This window comes from Anguilla rostrata, chromosome 5 (genome assembly GCF_018555375.3).
Source record: "Anguilla rostrata isolate EN2019 chromosome 5, ASM1855537v3, whole genome shotgun sequence".
Taxonomy (NCBI): Eukaryota; Metazoa; Chordata; class Actinopteri; order Anguilliformes; family Anguillidae; genus Anguilla; species Anguilla rostrata.
In genome coordinates this window covers 9,710,898-9,726,795 of record NC_057937.1, presented here as the reverse complement: position 1 = coordinate 9,726,795, position 15,898 = coordinate 9,710,898, and the positions used below count along the sequence as shown (strand labels likewise).

Here is a 15,898-nt window from a genome sequence, read left to right as displayed (position 1 = left end):
GTGGATGTGAATACTGAACTGTCCCGTGTTGGCGGGTGTGGATGTGAGAAATAAACTGTGTTCATGGGTGTGGATGTGAATGCTAAACTGTCCCCTGTGTTCGCGGGTGTGGATGTGAAAAGTAAACTCTGCCCCATTTTCACAGGTTTGGATGTGAATACTAAACTGTCCTATGTTGGCGGGTGTGGATGTGAGAACTAAACTGTGCCCCGTTTTTACGTGTGTGGATGTGAATACTAAACTGTCCTGTGTTGGCAGATGTGGATGTGAATACTAAACTGTCCTGTGTTGGCGGGTGTGGATGTGAAAACTAAACTGCTCTGTGTTGGCGGGTGTAGATGTGAGAACTAAACTGCTCTGTGTTGGCGGGTGTGGATTGAGAACTAAACTGCTCTGTGTTGGCGGGTGTGGATGTGAATACTAAACTGCTCTGTGTTGGCGGTGTAGATGTGAAACTAAACTGTCTGTGTTGGCGGTGTGATGTGAGAACTAAACTGCTCTGTGTTGGCGGGTGTGGATGTGAGAACTAAACTGCTCTGTGTTGGCGGGTGTAGATGAGAACTAACTGCTCTGTGTTGGCGGGTGTGGATGTGAGAACTAAACTGCTCTGTGTTGGCGGGTGTGGATGTGAGAACTAAACTGCTCTGTGTTGGCAAGTGTAGATGTGAGAACTAAACTGCTCTGTGTTGGCGGGTGTGGATGTGAGAACTAAACTGCTCTGTGTTGGCGGGTGTGGATGTGAGAACTAAACTGCTCTGTGTTGGCGGGTGTAGATGTGAGAACTAAACTGCTCTGTGTTGGCGGGTGTGGATGTGAGAACTAAACTGCTCTGTGTTGGCGGGTGTGGATGTGAGAACTAAACTGCCCACAGGAGAACCCTGACGTCCCTCAGAGACGGAGGAGGCTCTGATGAGCAGAGAGCTCTCAGCTGATCACGAGACGGGGAGGAGACAGGGCCGGCTTTGTTACTCACACATTCTCTTGCGTGCGGCCGCATACTTTCCAGATGAATGGCAGGTTTTTTAACAGATTACAGGGAGTCGAGAAGCTGCCGACGGCCACGTCGGGGGCGGCCGCAGAGATTTGTTTTGTCTGCGGTAATAAGTTCTCGAACTGTCCGTTCCGAGCGGCGATCCTTAAGAATAATAAGAAACATTTGAGAAATGCGAGAAGTTTGTGTCGCCCTTTTGGAACGTGGTTTCAGGGAGTGAACGTAAGGAGCGAGAGGCGGCTAACAGACAAGCGGAAAGACGCCGCGTCCGGTCGGCCGTTCTCCCGCAGCCTGGCTGCTCCGGGTGCGAGGGAGATGTGCTGCTCTGATGTGGCGTCTGCGCAGCCGAGCGGTCCGACTGCGCATGCGCGTCTGCGCTCTCCCAAATCGACAGGGTGTTTGAGTGACAGGACGAGCCTGCGAGGTGTTGGGTATTCCGAACTGGGGGGAGAAAAAGAAGGAAAACATGTTTTTTAAAAAAACATGTCAAGTCTTATTTAGTTTAGTTGCCTCGCAAGATGTTGAGGACAGGCCCGTGCGTGCCCCCCCCCCTCCCTCCCCCCCCCCCCACACACAGTCTGGATGCCAGCCCCCTGCAGAGCCAGACGCCCACGCATCGCAGCGAAGAATGACTGGTGACTCACTCGCCCTTATCTTCCTCTCACACGCTCCCCATCGCCGCGGCCGTATCCGTGACGACGGGAGTCAGCGCTTTTACTGCGGGTGTCGTCGAAGGCCTCGGACAGATAGCTTATCGAGTGAAATCCCGACCCCGCTGTTCCGCGCTCGCCGGCTGTGTTTGGAAAGCTGATAAAGACGGTTTTGTTTTGTTGTTTTTTTTTTGACCGGCCTTGTTTGTATTCAGCGATGACCCGAGCGATCTGTGTCGTCTGTCAGCTCACGGACGTGTACCTGGGTAAATGTGGCACTGAGAGATACTGGGGAAGTGTGTGTGTGTGTGTTCGTGTGAGAGAGAGATGGGAACCTTTAACACAATGGAGTTGTGGGTTGGTTAGGTTTGGGGTTTGGGGTTACAGTGTTTAACGTCATGGCCCACACATGCTTAAGGTCTGATTATTTGGGATGGGAGCTTGCAGAAGTGCAGTCCTGTTCCCATCCTGAAAGGTTTTCTAGAGTGGTGCAGGGGGGTCGTGGGCCTGGTCTTCGCCGTCTGTACTACGGCGAGAGACGACTCTACTGAGGCAGGGGATCTGGGTGGTGTGTGATAACGTCAGAAGATGGTGGCACACATCCGTCCTCTTGTCTGGTGCTGGTGAGGGAAAAAAGGTCTGTAAGCATCAGAAATCTCCAGAAACCTCAGAGAGAGGCTGAAAGCCCTGGAGTTATGTTCCCCTTCTTCTTATTCAGACGACGCTTCGACCCGAAAGGTCTCGGCCAGGTGCGAGCACGCGGAAACCTCGCTTGAGTGAGAATAAGCGGAGCGTGTTTCTGGGGATTTCTGTAACACGGAGAGCCTGGGCGTCCGGGCCTTCAGATTCGTATCAGGGCTCCCCCCGCCGGTGTTACCTGACAGCGGAGACGCCGCGCCTCCACCCAATTCGCCGGCACTTCCGCGAACATCGGAGGGAAATCGATAAAAGCCCAGGCTGGGATCTCCGTGGGAGAGGGGGGGGGCACGAGGCTCGCCGGGGCCGCTTATTAAAACGGGCGACGGCGTAGTCCTGCGTTCCCCGGGTTCGCACGCGCAGGCGCTTCTCCCCTCCGCTGGCTGTTCTCCTGGGGGAAGCCCTGTGTGTGGCTGCGTGTGGCTGCGTGTGGCTGCGTGTGGCTGCGTGTGGCTGCGTGTGGCTGCGTGTGGCTGTGTGTGGCTGTGTGTGGCTGCGTGTGGCGGTTGGCCAGCTGTGGGCGAGGGCAGTGACTCGTGCTTCTGTGTGTTAACTGCACTTCCAATGGGCAGAATATGTATGTGCGTGTGTGTGGTGTTGGGTGTTGTGTGTGTGTTGCGTGAGTTGTGCCGTATGTGTATTGTTGTTTGTGTTTTTTGAGAGATTGTGTGAATGTTCTTTTGCATATCAGTATTTTTTGTGTCTATGTGTGTTCGTGTAGTGGTTGGTGGTGTGCTTGTGTTCTGTTGTGTAAGTGTGTGTTCAAATGGTTCGCATGGGCTCGCGGTGTGTTTAAACATCTTGGTGTCTGTTTGCCGGGGCCCGTAGTGGATCTTTTACACGCAGCATTCCAAAGGCCCTCTCCATGCGTACGTCCCCAGTCTTTTATACATCACTGATTTAGCCGGACTGTCTCTCTCTCTCTCTCTCTCCCCCCGTCCCTGCTGGCCGGCCGTGGTTGAGTCAGATCCCCCCCCCAGCGAGTGCAAAGGGCACCTTATTGCCATGGCGAGGGCGCCAGCACCTGTTCTGTGATTGGGCATTCCTGGCATTCCCCCTGTCTAATTTTTAACATTTACTGTAGGCGCCTCGGACCGAACGCGCATTCCAGACTGACAGCAGCTCCTGAGAGAGAGTGTGTGTGTGTGTGTGTGTGTGTGTGGTGAATGTGAATGTGTGTGTGTGTGTGTGCGTGTGGTAAACATGAATGCGCGTGAGTGTGTGTGTGTGTGTGCGCATGTTTAGTTTATGTAAGAATTCCACTCAAGGTGAAATCTGTTAGAACTGGGTAGAGACACACCATCCTCTCTCTCACTCCCTTTCTCTGCAAAAAGTGGAGTCATTTTAATATTTGAAATCCTGTAACAGGTTTGAAAGGTTCAACGTGTTTTCTTTTTATTTGAAGCATCTTTCAGTGTACCTCCTTTTCTCCCCCTCTCATCGTTTATGATCGCGTAATTTTAGAGGGAAATGTCTTGTGGAGAAAATGCACTTTGTGGAGAAACAGGAGCTCAGCAGCTCAACACCACTGTTTGCCATTGTGAAGACACTGCTGAACACAGTAAATGCAGGCTGCTGTTGTCATTACTTTAGCACGTTGTGTTAATTGCCTGCTGTGGGGGTGGGGGGGTGTTGGGCTCTCCTCCTTCGTCAGCTGTGGCTCTGTGTGGAGGGTGTGGGGCCCGTGGCCTGTTTTGGCCCGGGACAGGGGGTAGCGGGGGCTGTTTGGTCCCCGGTCTGTGGATCCTTATCCAGGCTGCGGCTAACCTGCCGTCTGCACCCGATACCGTTGGTTCCTAGGCACAGACACGCACCCTTGCCTTTGTTTGTCACCATGCGCTCAACACTCTGGTGTACTGAGCCTTGTTTGTTCCATCGCCTCTGTTTCCGGGTTGTGATGTTTTGTAATGCGGGGATATCGCGTGGAAGGGTCCCCTAACGCACAGCCCTTAACGAGGAACACCTGCGGGTCTTAACGATGTCACAGGTAGCATTTTGCCAAGGGCACAGCGGAGGTCAGTAAGCTCAGCATTTCCTGAGTAGAGCGTCCAGCCTAGCAGGCTGGTTTACGTTTGTCTGCTGTGATCAACATTTACCTTGTAAATGTGAACCGTAATGAGGCAGTGCTACCCTGGTGGGCTGAATCCCTCCCTCCCTGGGCACCGCTAGTGCCAAACACGCATAGGGTCGGGTGTGGAGACCCGGTGACACCGTGGCCCCGGTTCCCATACGACCTGTACCTAGCCTGCCGGACCGATTTGCAGGGCAGAATTCGGTGCCTCGTTTCAGTGCCACACACCGTCATTAGCTAAGTTTACACTCGGTCCGTCGACTCAGTCAGTGACAGCACGTACCGTTTAACGTGGCTTTCCGTTTGGTGCGTGTCCGCGGCCTGGTGTTTTTGGCGTTTTTGGCCTGGCCGTACCTTACAGTGGGAGGTGTGTCGGGCGCTGGGGCCCTGCGGGACTTTTCGGGCTTGGAGATTGGAGAAGTCGGGGATTGGTCAGTCGGTGCGGTCAGTCACTCGCCCGACCAGAAGGAGCGCTGGACCGCGCCCGACGTCAGCGTCTCGGGCCTTCGTTTCCCAGCAGCCTGGCTTAGCGTGGTTCCCCTCCTTCCCTTCTTCCCTTCCCCGCTCACTCTCACTCTCACTCTCACAATAACAAACCCGCCTGGCATGAGACCACAGGACACCAACTTTAGACTTTGGCCACACTTTGCAAAGACACAGGAATGCAGCCCTTTTATTGTCCTGGTCCGAGCTAAGGATACAAGACCTCTCTCTCTCTCTCACTCACTCGCTCTCTCTCTCTCTCTCTCTCTCTCTCTCTCTCTCTCTCTCCTCTCTCCCCCTCTCCTCTCTCTCCCTCTCTCTCTCACTCACACTCACATTCTCTCTTTCTCTCTCTCTCTCTCTCTCTCTCGCTCTCTCTCGCTCTAACTCAGTTGCTAAATATTCCTCACTCTTAGTCATTTTTCCAGCATGTCTTCATCTCTCTCAAACTCAGTTGCTCACTCCACTCTCTCCCTCTCCCCCTCCCTCCTTCCCCACTGTAGGGGTCTTGCTGAGTAAACTGAACTCATAGTAAGCTGCAGTTGGGGAAGTTCCATGTTTGTGAAGGACAGGATGTTCTCTCACTTCCTGGGCCTGGGGGCTGATGGGACGGGAATGATCAGTCAGTGTGATTGGGTGGGGTGGGGGGGGGGGAGTGATGGTTCAGGAATGTGATGTCAGTGTGATTGGGGGAGGGGGGAGGGGGGAGGGGGTGATGGTTTGGGAATGTGCAGCCAATGTCATTGGGGGGTGATAGTACAGGGGGGCGACATAGCTCAGGAGGTAAGACCGATTGTCTGGCAGTCGGAGGGTTGCTGGTTCAAATCCCGCCCTGGGCGTGTCGAAGTGTCCTTGAGCAAGACACCTAACCCCCAAGTGCTCTGGAGAATGAGAGGCATCAATTGTAAAGCGCTTTGGATAAAAGCGCTATATAAATGCAGTCCATTTACCATTTACAGGAATGTGCAGTCAGTGTGATTTTGGGCGGGGCGATAGTACAGGAATGTGCCGTTACTGTAGTTATGGGGACCCCGTCTCTCCAATCACGAGCCCACGCTTGCTGCTCCTAATGTCCCCGCAAGTTATGTATCATGAATAATGTTGATCAGGAGGTGCATAGCTGTGAAATTCATTTATATGCTGATGATGCCTTTGTGTACGCCTCTGCTCCCACTCAAAAATATGCCATTGAAGTCTGACAATACGTTTTTCAAATCTATTCAGATTGCTCTTTGTGAGTGTGCATAAATAAGGATTTTTTAAAATAGAACTGTATATGTGTGTGTGTGTACGCTTGTATGACTGTGTGTGTGCGTATGTGTGTGTGGATGAGTGTATGTGTATATATTTGTGTACGTTTAGGTGCTCGTGTGTGTGTGTGGATGAGTGTATGTTTGTGTGTGTGTTTGTTTGTGCGTGTGTCTGTGTGTTCGAGTGTTTGTGCATGTGTATGTATTTGTGTGTTTGTGTGTGTGTGTATGTATGTGTATTTGTGTGTGTGTGTGTGTGTGTGTTGTATTTGTCTGTGTTATCTGTATTTGTGTGTTTATCTGTGCTTTTTGTTGTGTTTATCTGTGTATTGCTGTGTTTATCTGTGTATATATTTGTCTGTGTTTATCTGTGCATATATTTGTCTGTGTTTATCTGTGCATATATTTGTCTGTGTTTATCTGTGCATATATTTGTCTGTGTTTATCTGTGCATATATTTGTCTGTGTTTATGTGTACATATATCTGTGTGTTTATGCGTGCTGCAGACTCACGCAGCTCTCTGTCCCTCAGGCTGACGAAGCCGCTGTCGTTTGCGGACTGCGTGGGAGATGAGCTGCCGTGGGGCTGGGAGGCCTCTTACGACCCGCAGATCGGCATCTACTACATCGACCACATCAACAGTGAGTCTGCCAGCTCCTCCCCCTCGCCACGAGCGCCCGGGCCGCCCGCAGCGTCTTTCAAACGTCCGTCTCCGTTTCCACGACCAGGGGGGGCGGTGTACAAACCCTCCATTTTCTTTCCCCTTTCTCTCTTTTTTAGTTTTAAGTGACCTTTTCACTATTCACTCGCTGTCGTTCAGTCACTCATTGACTCTGTCCTTTGCGCGCTCTCGCTGTCGTGATCGTTCGCTCGCTCGTTCGCTCGCAGTCAGAGGCTCGTTCGTTCGGAGTTACACGAGCTTCCGCACTCGTCGTTCGCTCGTTCGCTTGCTGGCCTTTCCGTCGGCAGTAAATCGCAGTTGCGACTGCACCGCACGAGGGTGAAAGGGTCTGCAAAGCCACCCGCAACGCACCCCACCCCCCCACCCCCCCCCCGCGACTGCACTAGTGCAGCTAATAGAAAGACTCCTGAAGCTGCAGTTTTGATTTCACTGAGCAGAATTCTGTCTTGAGAGATGGCTCAAAATTATAATAATAATTTTTTTTCTCCCATAATTTAATAGCGCCTTTTGTGAAGTTTAAATTCTTCTCCAGCAGTGGATGCTGGGCTGCTTTGGAAAAATAAGAGAAGAGGGATGGGAAACGCGCCGCGTTAATAATAAAAAACTCCACGAAACTGAGTTATGAAATGAAAGAGAGAAATGATGGCCGCTTCGTCTGGCTGCTGTAATTCCCCCGCAGGTTTCAGCACTGAGCTCGTCCGTTATCCTGCAGGTAAATGAATCACAGCCCGCCGTACCGTAGCGTCTGGCCGTGTGACACACACCGTGGCGGAAGTGCGTCATCCGTGCCGTGTAACACACTAGTGCAGGTGTGTCATCTGGTCATGTGACACACTGTAGTGGAGCTCTGTACTGATGGTGCTCTGTGCTGGTGGAGATCTGGTGTTGGACTATGGTGTTCAGCTGTGTAGGATTGTGTGGTGTTGGACTGTGTTCTGCCTTACACTGTGGTGTAGACTGTGTTCAGCTGCATAGGAGTGTGTGGTGTAGACTGTGTTCAGCTGCATAGGAGTGTATGGTGTAGACTGTATTCCGCTGGGTAGTAGTGTGTGGTGTAGACTGTGTTCAGCTGCATAGGAGTGTGTGGTGTAGACTGTGTTCCGCTGGGTAGTAGTGTGTGGTGTATACTGTGTTCAGCTGCATAGGAGTGTGTGGTGTAGACTGTGTTCCGCTGGGTAGTAGTGTGGTGTATACTGTGTTCAGCTGCATAGGAGTGTATGGTTTATACTGCGTTCAGCGGGATAGGGCTGTGGTGCTGGACGGTGTTCAGCTGGGTAGCAGTGTGTGGTGTATACTGTGTTCAGCTGCATAGGAGTGTGTGGTGTAGACTGTGTTCAGCTGGTAGTATTGGTGACTGTGTCAGCTGCATAGGAGTGTGTGGTGCAGACTGTGTCCGTGGTATAGTGTGTGGTGTATGGTCAGCTATAGAGTGTGTGGTAACTGTGTCGCTGGTAATGTGTGGTGATCTGGTCAGCTGCATGAGTGTGTGGTGTAGACTGTGTTCGCTGGTAGTAGTGTGGTATACTGTGTTCAGCGCATAGAGTGTGTGTAGACTGTGTCCGCTGGTAGTATGTGTGTATACTGTGTTCAGCTGCATAGGAGTGTATGGTGTATACTGCGTTCAGCGGGATAGGGCTGTGGTGCTGGACAGTGTTCAGCTGGGTAGTAGTGTGTGGTGTAGAATGTGTTGAGCTGCACTGGAATGTGTGGTGTTGGACTGCGTTCAGCGGGACAGGGCTGTGGTGCTGGACGGTGTTATTGGGGGTGATGTGGTGAACGCCATGCTGATTCGGTCACGCAGAGGTCAGAGGAAGGCGAGACTACCTGACTGAGGCAGGAATGCGTCTACGGCCATCTTGCCAGGAAGAGCGTCTTCAGACCCCCGCTGTTACCGCCATCTTCTAGCGGTCTCTGATGTTAAGCCTACAGGGGCGCGTGATTTAAAGCAAGACGGACATCTTAGGGTTGTCTGGGGTGTATTAAAGCTGAACAGCATCCTTCCACTGCGGGTCTGCTATGGGGCACATTATGAGCTCGCAAGTCTGAATTACATTTGCATCTGCATGTATTTATAGTTATTGGGAAATGCTCAGAGTGGATTATGCACGGATCCTCCGTATAACTCTTGTGCACATACAGGTTGTCAAATTAGTCTTGCGCTGGGACTAAACATGTTCCAGACTTAATTCATTCTTCGCTGCTCAGAAAGCCCTTGGGTTTCTTAAGTGTTTTTTTTTCCCTCGTGGAATTGCATAGATCTTTTTTTTTTTTTAGCGTGCGCAGATTTTGTTTGTTTACCTTTTTATTCTTCTTCGTCTTTGGAGAAAATTCTGTCGTCCGTCCGTCAAAATGGGCAGATTTATTGCCCACCATTTATTAATTATAAAAGTATAGGTAGAGGCTGAGAGATTTGTGTGAGGGAAGTTATAAATGTAATTTACTATCATTGCAACCATTTGTTCTGAATCCATTGATCGTTTTGCATTATTATTATCAATGTCGTTATTATTGAACTGTCAACAGCAGCAGTTTTTTCCCCTGAATTTTTCTCTAAATCTCTTTTTAAAATGGGGACGTTACCACTGCACCGTCTGTGTACTTTGTATTACACTCTTTGTCGCGGATGTCTCTCTGTTATAGTCGTAATGCCAAGGGTAATGTCCCCCAATCTCTTTGTGTATGATGATGAAATGACTTAATGCCTTGTCCATAAAGGGAACGGCAGTACTTTCAAAGTCAGATGTGAGTCAGCTGTGGATGATTGGTCCTCGTTGAAATTGACACACTCTTTAGTCACACAGAATGAAAAACAAGTTCAGGACAATTAGCACTTTGTTTTCAATTTGGTACTTTTTTTTTTGGCTATCCTCCCCTATCACAATCTCACGGTGTCTTCTCTGGTGTGAAGTTTTAATTGTCGAAAGCACCCGACGTGAACAAATATTTGCAGGTGTTCATCGCACCTGTAACAACCCCCTACTCATTCTGGCGGAGCTCGAACGTAATCGTTCACAACCTCCCGTGAGGGATTAGCGGAGCCAAAATGGCCGACGTCGTTTCGACAACGTGGGCCCTGTCCTCAAAGGAGAGCGCATTTTGAAGGTCCTTGAGAAGTTGGACGTGCTTCTGTGTGGACTGTGACGGACAGAAAGGTCAGAAGCAGCGGTCGGACGCAGGGCGGCAGCGCGTGGACGCGCGCGAGACGTTCGCTGTGGGAAAAAACGCCGTGCCCGTCGCTGAACTCGCCGCGCCGAGCTTTCCTTTATCGGACAGAAATATTCCAAGCATCCCTTCTTTCCCCCCCCCGTCGGGGCCTACGTTTTTTTTTTAAGGCCGCATTTATTCGGTCTTTCCGAGCGCGAGCGTAACAAATCCTCAGCAGCGAAATCAGTTCCCCGTCAGTTTTTCGGGCGTTGCATTATTTACGCCACGTGATTGAATATACAGAACGATCGTGCTGAGCTGTGAGTGCGTGCTTGCGTGTTGGGTGTTGGGTGTTGGGTGTTGGGGAGAGTTATCGAGGAGATCTGTGCATCTCCTTCCAGATTCATCTATTTTTGATGTTTATTTGTGTCAATAAATTCTTCAGACCGTACGCTTTAGACTTTTAAGCTTTGAATGCTTCTGCTTGGCAATTACTGATTTACCACGCTGAACCAAATGGCTGACAAATTTAGTTCAACTTTAACTGGATGTTGCAAAATATTTTTACGATCATTTTCTCTTTTTTTCCCCATTGGGGGCTTCATTTGTTGTTGCAGAACTGAGAATGTATTATCTTCCCCAGTCACTGTGGGGTTCTCCCACAGTGTAAATGGCATATATGAGTTTATTTAGTATTGTTTTCTCCATGAAAAATTAATCTCTTTTGTTTGCATTGCCTGGGAGAATAGGGAATGATATGTTTTAAGATTATACGTTTTGTTATTGTTTGGCAATAGATTTTGAGGTAAATGCATATCCTTTACGCTTTTTATAGGCTAGTTGTAGCTCGTACTCACACAGCACGCACACTTGCATACGTGCATGGTTGCACACACAACTGAACACACACGCTCACGCACACACACATGCAGACATGCATGCATATGTATATACACACACTCAGAACTACACAAATGCACACCAGAAGCATGCACTTGTGTACACGCTCATACACACACACACATAAACGTGCACACACACACACACACACAGAGCACACATACACATGCATATGTATGTATTCACACACTCACACTACACAAATGATCACGACAAGCACGTACATGTACACACACTCACACACACACACTGTATTTCTATTACAGCTGTGCTGTGCTGTGCGGTCTGCACGCTGTGCTGTGCTGCGCTGCGCTGTGCTGATTGTGAAAGCGCAGGGGCGGAGGTGCTGCGCTCCCTGGGCCAGGCCCCACTTCCGCAGGCGCTGGGTCTTGCGTAAACTCCCCCGGCCCCTGCTCTCCCTGCATTGTTTCAGCGGCGGGGGGGGGAGATGAGGGTTTTGTTATGAATCTGCGCTGGAATATTTCTCACACTGTAGCCTGGAGGAGGCGGGAGTTCCTTATGGAAGTAGTTTTTTTTTTTCCTCTTTCTTTCGTCTTGGATGGTTGGCATTTTTTCTTCATCCTATTTGAATATTCCCACACGGCTACCGTCTGTTACAGTTTGCTGGGTTTTAAGTTCACAGGTAAAAATCCACTGGGTTCTCGTCCCGGGCGCAGTTACATTTTTCTCCCAGCTAAGCTGTTTTTTAAATTGGGTTTGTGTTTTTCAAAACGCAAATTTATTTCCCAGAGAGCACACTTGTTTCCTTCGATAAGTTTCACGCATCGAGCAGCTACCGAAGCTCTGAATCCCTGAGCGTTTACGTAGGATGTCCCGGGAGATGTGCGTTTTCAGGACGAACAGGCCGAATTAGTCAGTCGCGTATTCATACCCGAGCCCGTGGTAGGGACAGCTGGGATACCACAGAGGCCCGTGAGCCGTAATGGGCGAACTGCGCGTCCGCTAACGTGGAACAGCGCGCCTCTGAAAATTCAGGCGTTCCAACGCCGTCGACAGAATGGCACTATAGTCTTTGAAAATGAAACCGATTGGCTGAGAGGGCCTGGTACAGTCACCCTGCTGTCCCTGGTCATTGAGGGAAGTTGGGCATGTCGCCTTCCCTTGTGGGGTTCCTTCGTTCCTCACGGTCCTCGGTAGCGTCCAGTGGGGATTCGAATAGCTGGAGTGCCCTAAATCAGCAGGAACGGACAGGTTCCAGTGACCTGAAACTGTGCAGTGCGCAGAACATTTCAGTTTCAGGAAGTTCAGGAAACCTGAGCAGGCTTACGTGACAAAGTTGGCAGCATGCAGCTTTAGTAATTATTGACTCTGTCAAGGTATGTCTGCTCAGAATGAATGGTTGGTATGCGATGTCACAGTGTACGCTGTGTAGCTCTGAAACATTGCGTGACATCAGCACATTGGTGAAAAGGGGGGTTATTAGTGGAAGTCAAGCACAATATGAATGATGATTAGACTGTTGTGACATCACCTTATAAAAGAGGGTTTTCACCAATCACAGAGAAACAACACAAACGGTGATTGGTGGGTACTACTTCCTGCTAATATCCGCAGGGGAAGGTAACCCTTTTTTGTTGTGGAGTGGCTCTGGGTGCTCTTTAAAAGGCTCATCAACACAGGATGTGAGGAATCTTGGGGAAAGGTGGCAGGCTTGCGTTCACCGCTGAAGGTGTGCTGGGGAGCTTTGTGCTGCTTTTCACCTGGTGCAGCGTGTCTGTAGTGTGGTTTAATGTCCGTGGACACGGACTGCCTGTGCATAACCATCTGAGCCATGTCATGTCTTGCTGGAAGCGGGCTAGCGTAGCTGTCTGTGTTTAGCAGATGCTCAGAACAGTGTCTTGCTTCTTGTAAGAGCTGGAATGGTTCGAACTGCTGTGTGGGAGTGGTATCACAACTGACCCCCCCCCCCCACCCCGAAGCCAATCCCTCCCGCCATGCCCCCCCCCCCCCCCCTAGGAGCATGTGGATTTGAGTGCTTTTTTCTGTATACCCATAATCCGCTCCAGGGCTGAACAGGATCCAGTCAGGTCTTCAGGCCGATATCACATTGGGTGGTGGGTCTGGTGGTTGCCATGGAGCTTCCACAGCCGTGACCCCTGTAAACTGGGAGGGGCTTGGCGGGCCGTGAACCCCCACGGCGGCGGCGGTGTCTCATGGAATCAGGCGGTCGCCGGGGTGGGAGGCTCGCAGACAGTGTGCCTCCCCCTCCAGCATCGGTGTGTGGGGGGTGGGGGGGGTGTAAGCGGTCAGATGATACGGAACGTCCCGGGGTCAGGTGACCGTCTGCCGTCGGTCTGACTCCGGGGGTCGGCCTCCGCTTTACGGCGGGCGCGTGACGGACGTCTCCTCTGACCGCCAGAGGAGCGAAATTCACCCAGGGCCTCTGCGGCAGCCGCGGGCTGAGTAATGTTTTTATTATCGAAGGGAACCTTCGGGGAGACGCTGCTGGTTTCACCGTCTCCCATCACACACCCCGTGTGAGGGTCAGTTTGGTGTAATCCGTAGCAGAGTACGCTTGTTTCGTACACATCTGCGGGAAGTCGACGTCAAGCTGACGGGCTTTCCTACTGAGATAGCTGAGATGGGAAACTGTAAAGGGGATATAAATATTCAGACGTGATTTACAATACATTGCATTACGTTTGTTTAGCAGATGCTTTTGTCCAAAGCGTCGTACAAAAGTGCATACCAAAGGCCATTGGAACAACTGCGAAACACAGGTTCGATAAGGTACAGTGCTAATTTTATATTAGCACTAGAAGGACGTGCCCATCTACAGGTGCCTCGTCCCAGCCGTTGAGAATCTGGCCAGGATTAGCGCTCCTGCTAAACGTGCTAACGGGACGCTAACGCGCGCGAGCGAGCGAGAGGGGGGCGGGGGTGAGCTGGAGAGGGCCGCAGGTACGGCGCGCCTCTGGAACCGCGCGGCCAGCCGCCGGGGAGAATCTGGCTCTCCCTCATAGCGAGCGAGCTGCACATTGCTGGCATGCCTGCTGTGGCGCGGAGGGGTTGGGCCGCCTCCTGTTTTTGTGAGGAGCGCTGCCGCTTTCCAGTAACCCTTTCGCTCCCGCGGAGGAGCGCCTTCCCTGGAGGAGGAGGAGGAGGGGTGGGGGCAGCAGGGGGACATCGTCTCTGTGGACAGGACGAGGGGCGGGGGTGGGGGAGTGATCGGGGGATTAAGCGTGTATTTTTTTGGGGAAGATTGAAATCAGTCACATTGCATTTATTTAGCAGACGCTTGTGTCCAAAGCGACGTACAATTCTATTCTTAGACATTGTGCTTCCATTTCTCTCTCTGTTTCTTTCACTCTTTCGAAAGGCCTTTGCCCCAGTGTTCCTCTGCTTTACAGTTTTATGATAGCATGGACTAATAGACCAGTTTTAACCCCGAAAGGTCAGCCGTTAGCTGTTAGCTGTAGCGCCAGTGAAATATGAAACAGAGTGTTAAGCAGTTTGTTTTTAAGCACTTCGGTGCCAGGGATGCTATTCTTATTCCTGTGTTTATTAATGTGCGGACTGTATGACATTTTTTGTTTATGACAGATTGTCTGCATTTCGGTTTGTTTTTTATCTGTGTGCATCTCCCCACATATTTATAGTCTCAGACGGAAGACTTGTTGCGTGTTGAGGAAGAAGCTGTTTGAGTTCAGTAACGACTTTCTTAATAACCTGATTTGTATCGGATGCTTCGCAAAGTGCTTCTCAGAGCATAAAACAAATGGGGCGATCTAACTAACGCTGTAATAAAAGTAAAAGAATGATAAAAGGAAGATTATGTATGTATACGGAACATAAAATGCGAGAGAAAAAGAATATGGAATAAAAATAAGTCAAATAAATTAAAAAGATAAAAGACAATAAAACATAAGTAAAAAAAAGAACTATACATTACCATTATATTAATATTCCCTTTCATTTATTTCAATGAATTATAATGGCTCCCAATTCCCTTTCATTTATTTCAGTGAATTTCAGTCTCTTTTTTGCTCAGCCAAGTGAGTCGTAGGGCTGGCTCTGTGGCCTGACCGTTTGAGCGTTTGAGTCCTTAGCAGTAGCGGTCGCGGTCCGTCAGAGCAGCTGCATGGTGCCGGTCCTCAGTGGTGACCGCTGGTCATTGGTCCGATGCAGTGTCCATCACAGCGCGTCAGCCCATTGCGGTGATTGGCGCATGCCGGGCCATCCTGACTGTGTCTGTCCATCGTAGCGGTTGATTGTGTCGGCCCATACTGTCAACCGATTGCGCCGGTTTGTCGCCGCAGCTGAGTTGCGTCTGTCCGTCGTAGCGACTGATTGTTTTGGTCCGTAATAGCGTGCCGTGTCGTGCCGGTCTGTCGCAGTGACCGCAGCCTGTCCCCCCCCCGCTCCCCCGTTTGCCCCCCCCCCCCGCAGAGACCACGCAGCTGGAGGACCCTCGGCAGGAGTGGCGCAAGGAGCAGGAGCGCATGCTGAAGGACTACCTGACGGTGGCGCAGGACGCCCTCAGCACGCAGAAGGAGCTGTACCAGGTGAAGGAGCAGAGGCTGGCGCTCGCCCTGGACGAGTACGTGCGCCTCAACGACGCCTACAAGGAGAAGTCCAGCTCCCGCACCAGCTGTGAGTGTGTCCGCCGCCCCGCCCGCGGCTCGCGTTTCACCCGCCGGTGTGTGGGACACGGCGTGTGACTGATCTTTAAGCATGACTCCAGACATCACACTGTACTAGTTCAGCCTGTCAAAATGGCTTCTTTTAAATGTGATGTCAACAAAATAATTTGACACAATGATGCATAATTGGTGGCAGTGTCACTCTGGGTTAGGCAGGATTCCGTCACCCGTGATCCACCTCTCGTCACTCTCTAGCGACCCCCACTGACCATTTTGGCACCTGCAGTCTGCTTACTGAAACCGCACATGAAGCGTCTTCCCACAACTCGCGTCTGTGCGAGTTTGGCTTACGGGTTTCAATGTGAAAAGAAGCAGGTGGAAGCATCACATGCTTGCATACACTCTCACGCATCAACAGCATATAAA

The 15,898-nt window shown here is 50.9% G+C and overlaps 1 protein-coding gene across 1 annotated transcript in view; it reads left to right on the top strand.

Moving 5' to 3' along the window:
* LOC135254674 (protein WWC2-like) overlaps positions 1 to 15,898 on the top strand; it is a 54,477-nt gene that overhangs the window by 10,965 nt on the left and 27,614 nt on the right. The window contains exons 2-3 of the mRNA XM_064335050.1: positions 6,674 to 6,783; positions 15,279 to 15,482. Of these exons, the coding sequence (XP_064191120.1) occupies positions 6,674 to 6,783; positions 15,279 to 15,482 (314 nt within the window). The remainder of the gene's footprint in view (positions 1 to 6,673; positions 6,784 to 15,278; positions 15,483 to 15,898) is intronic.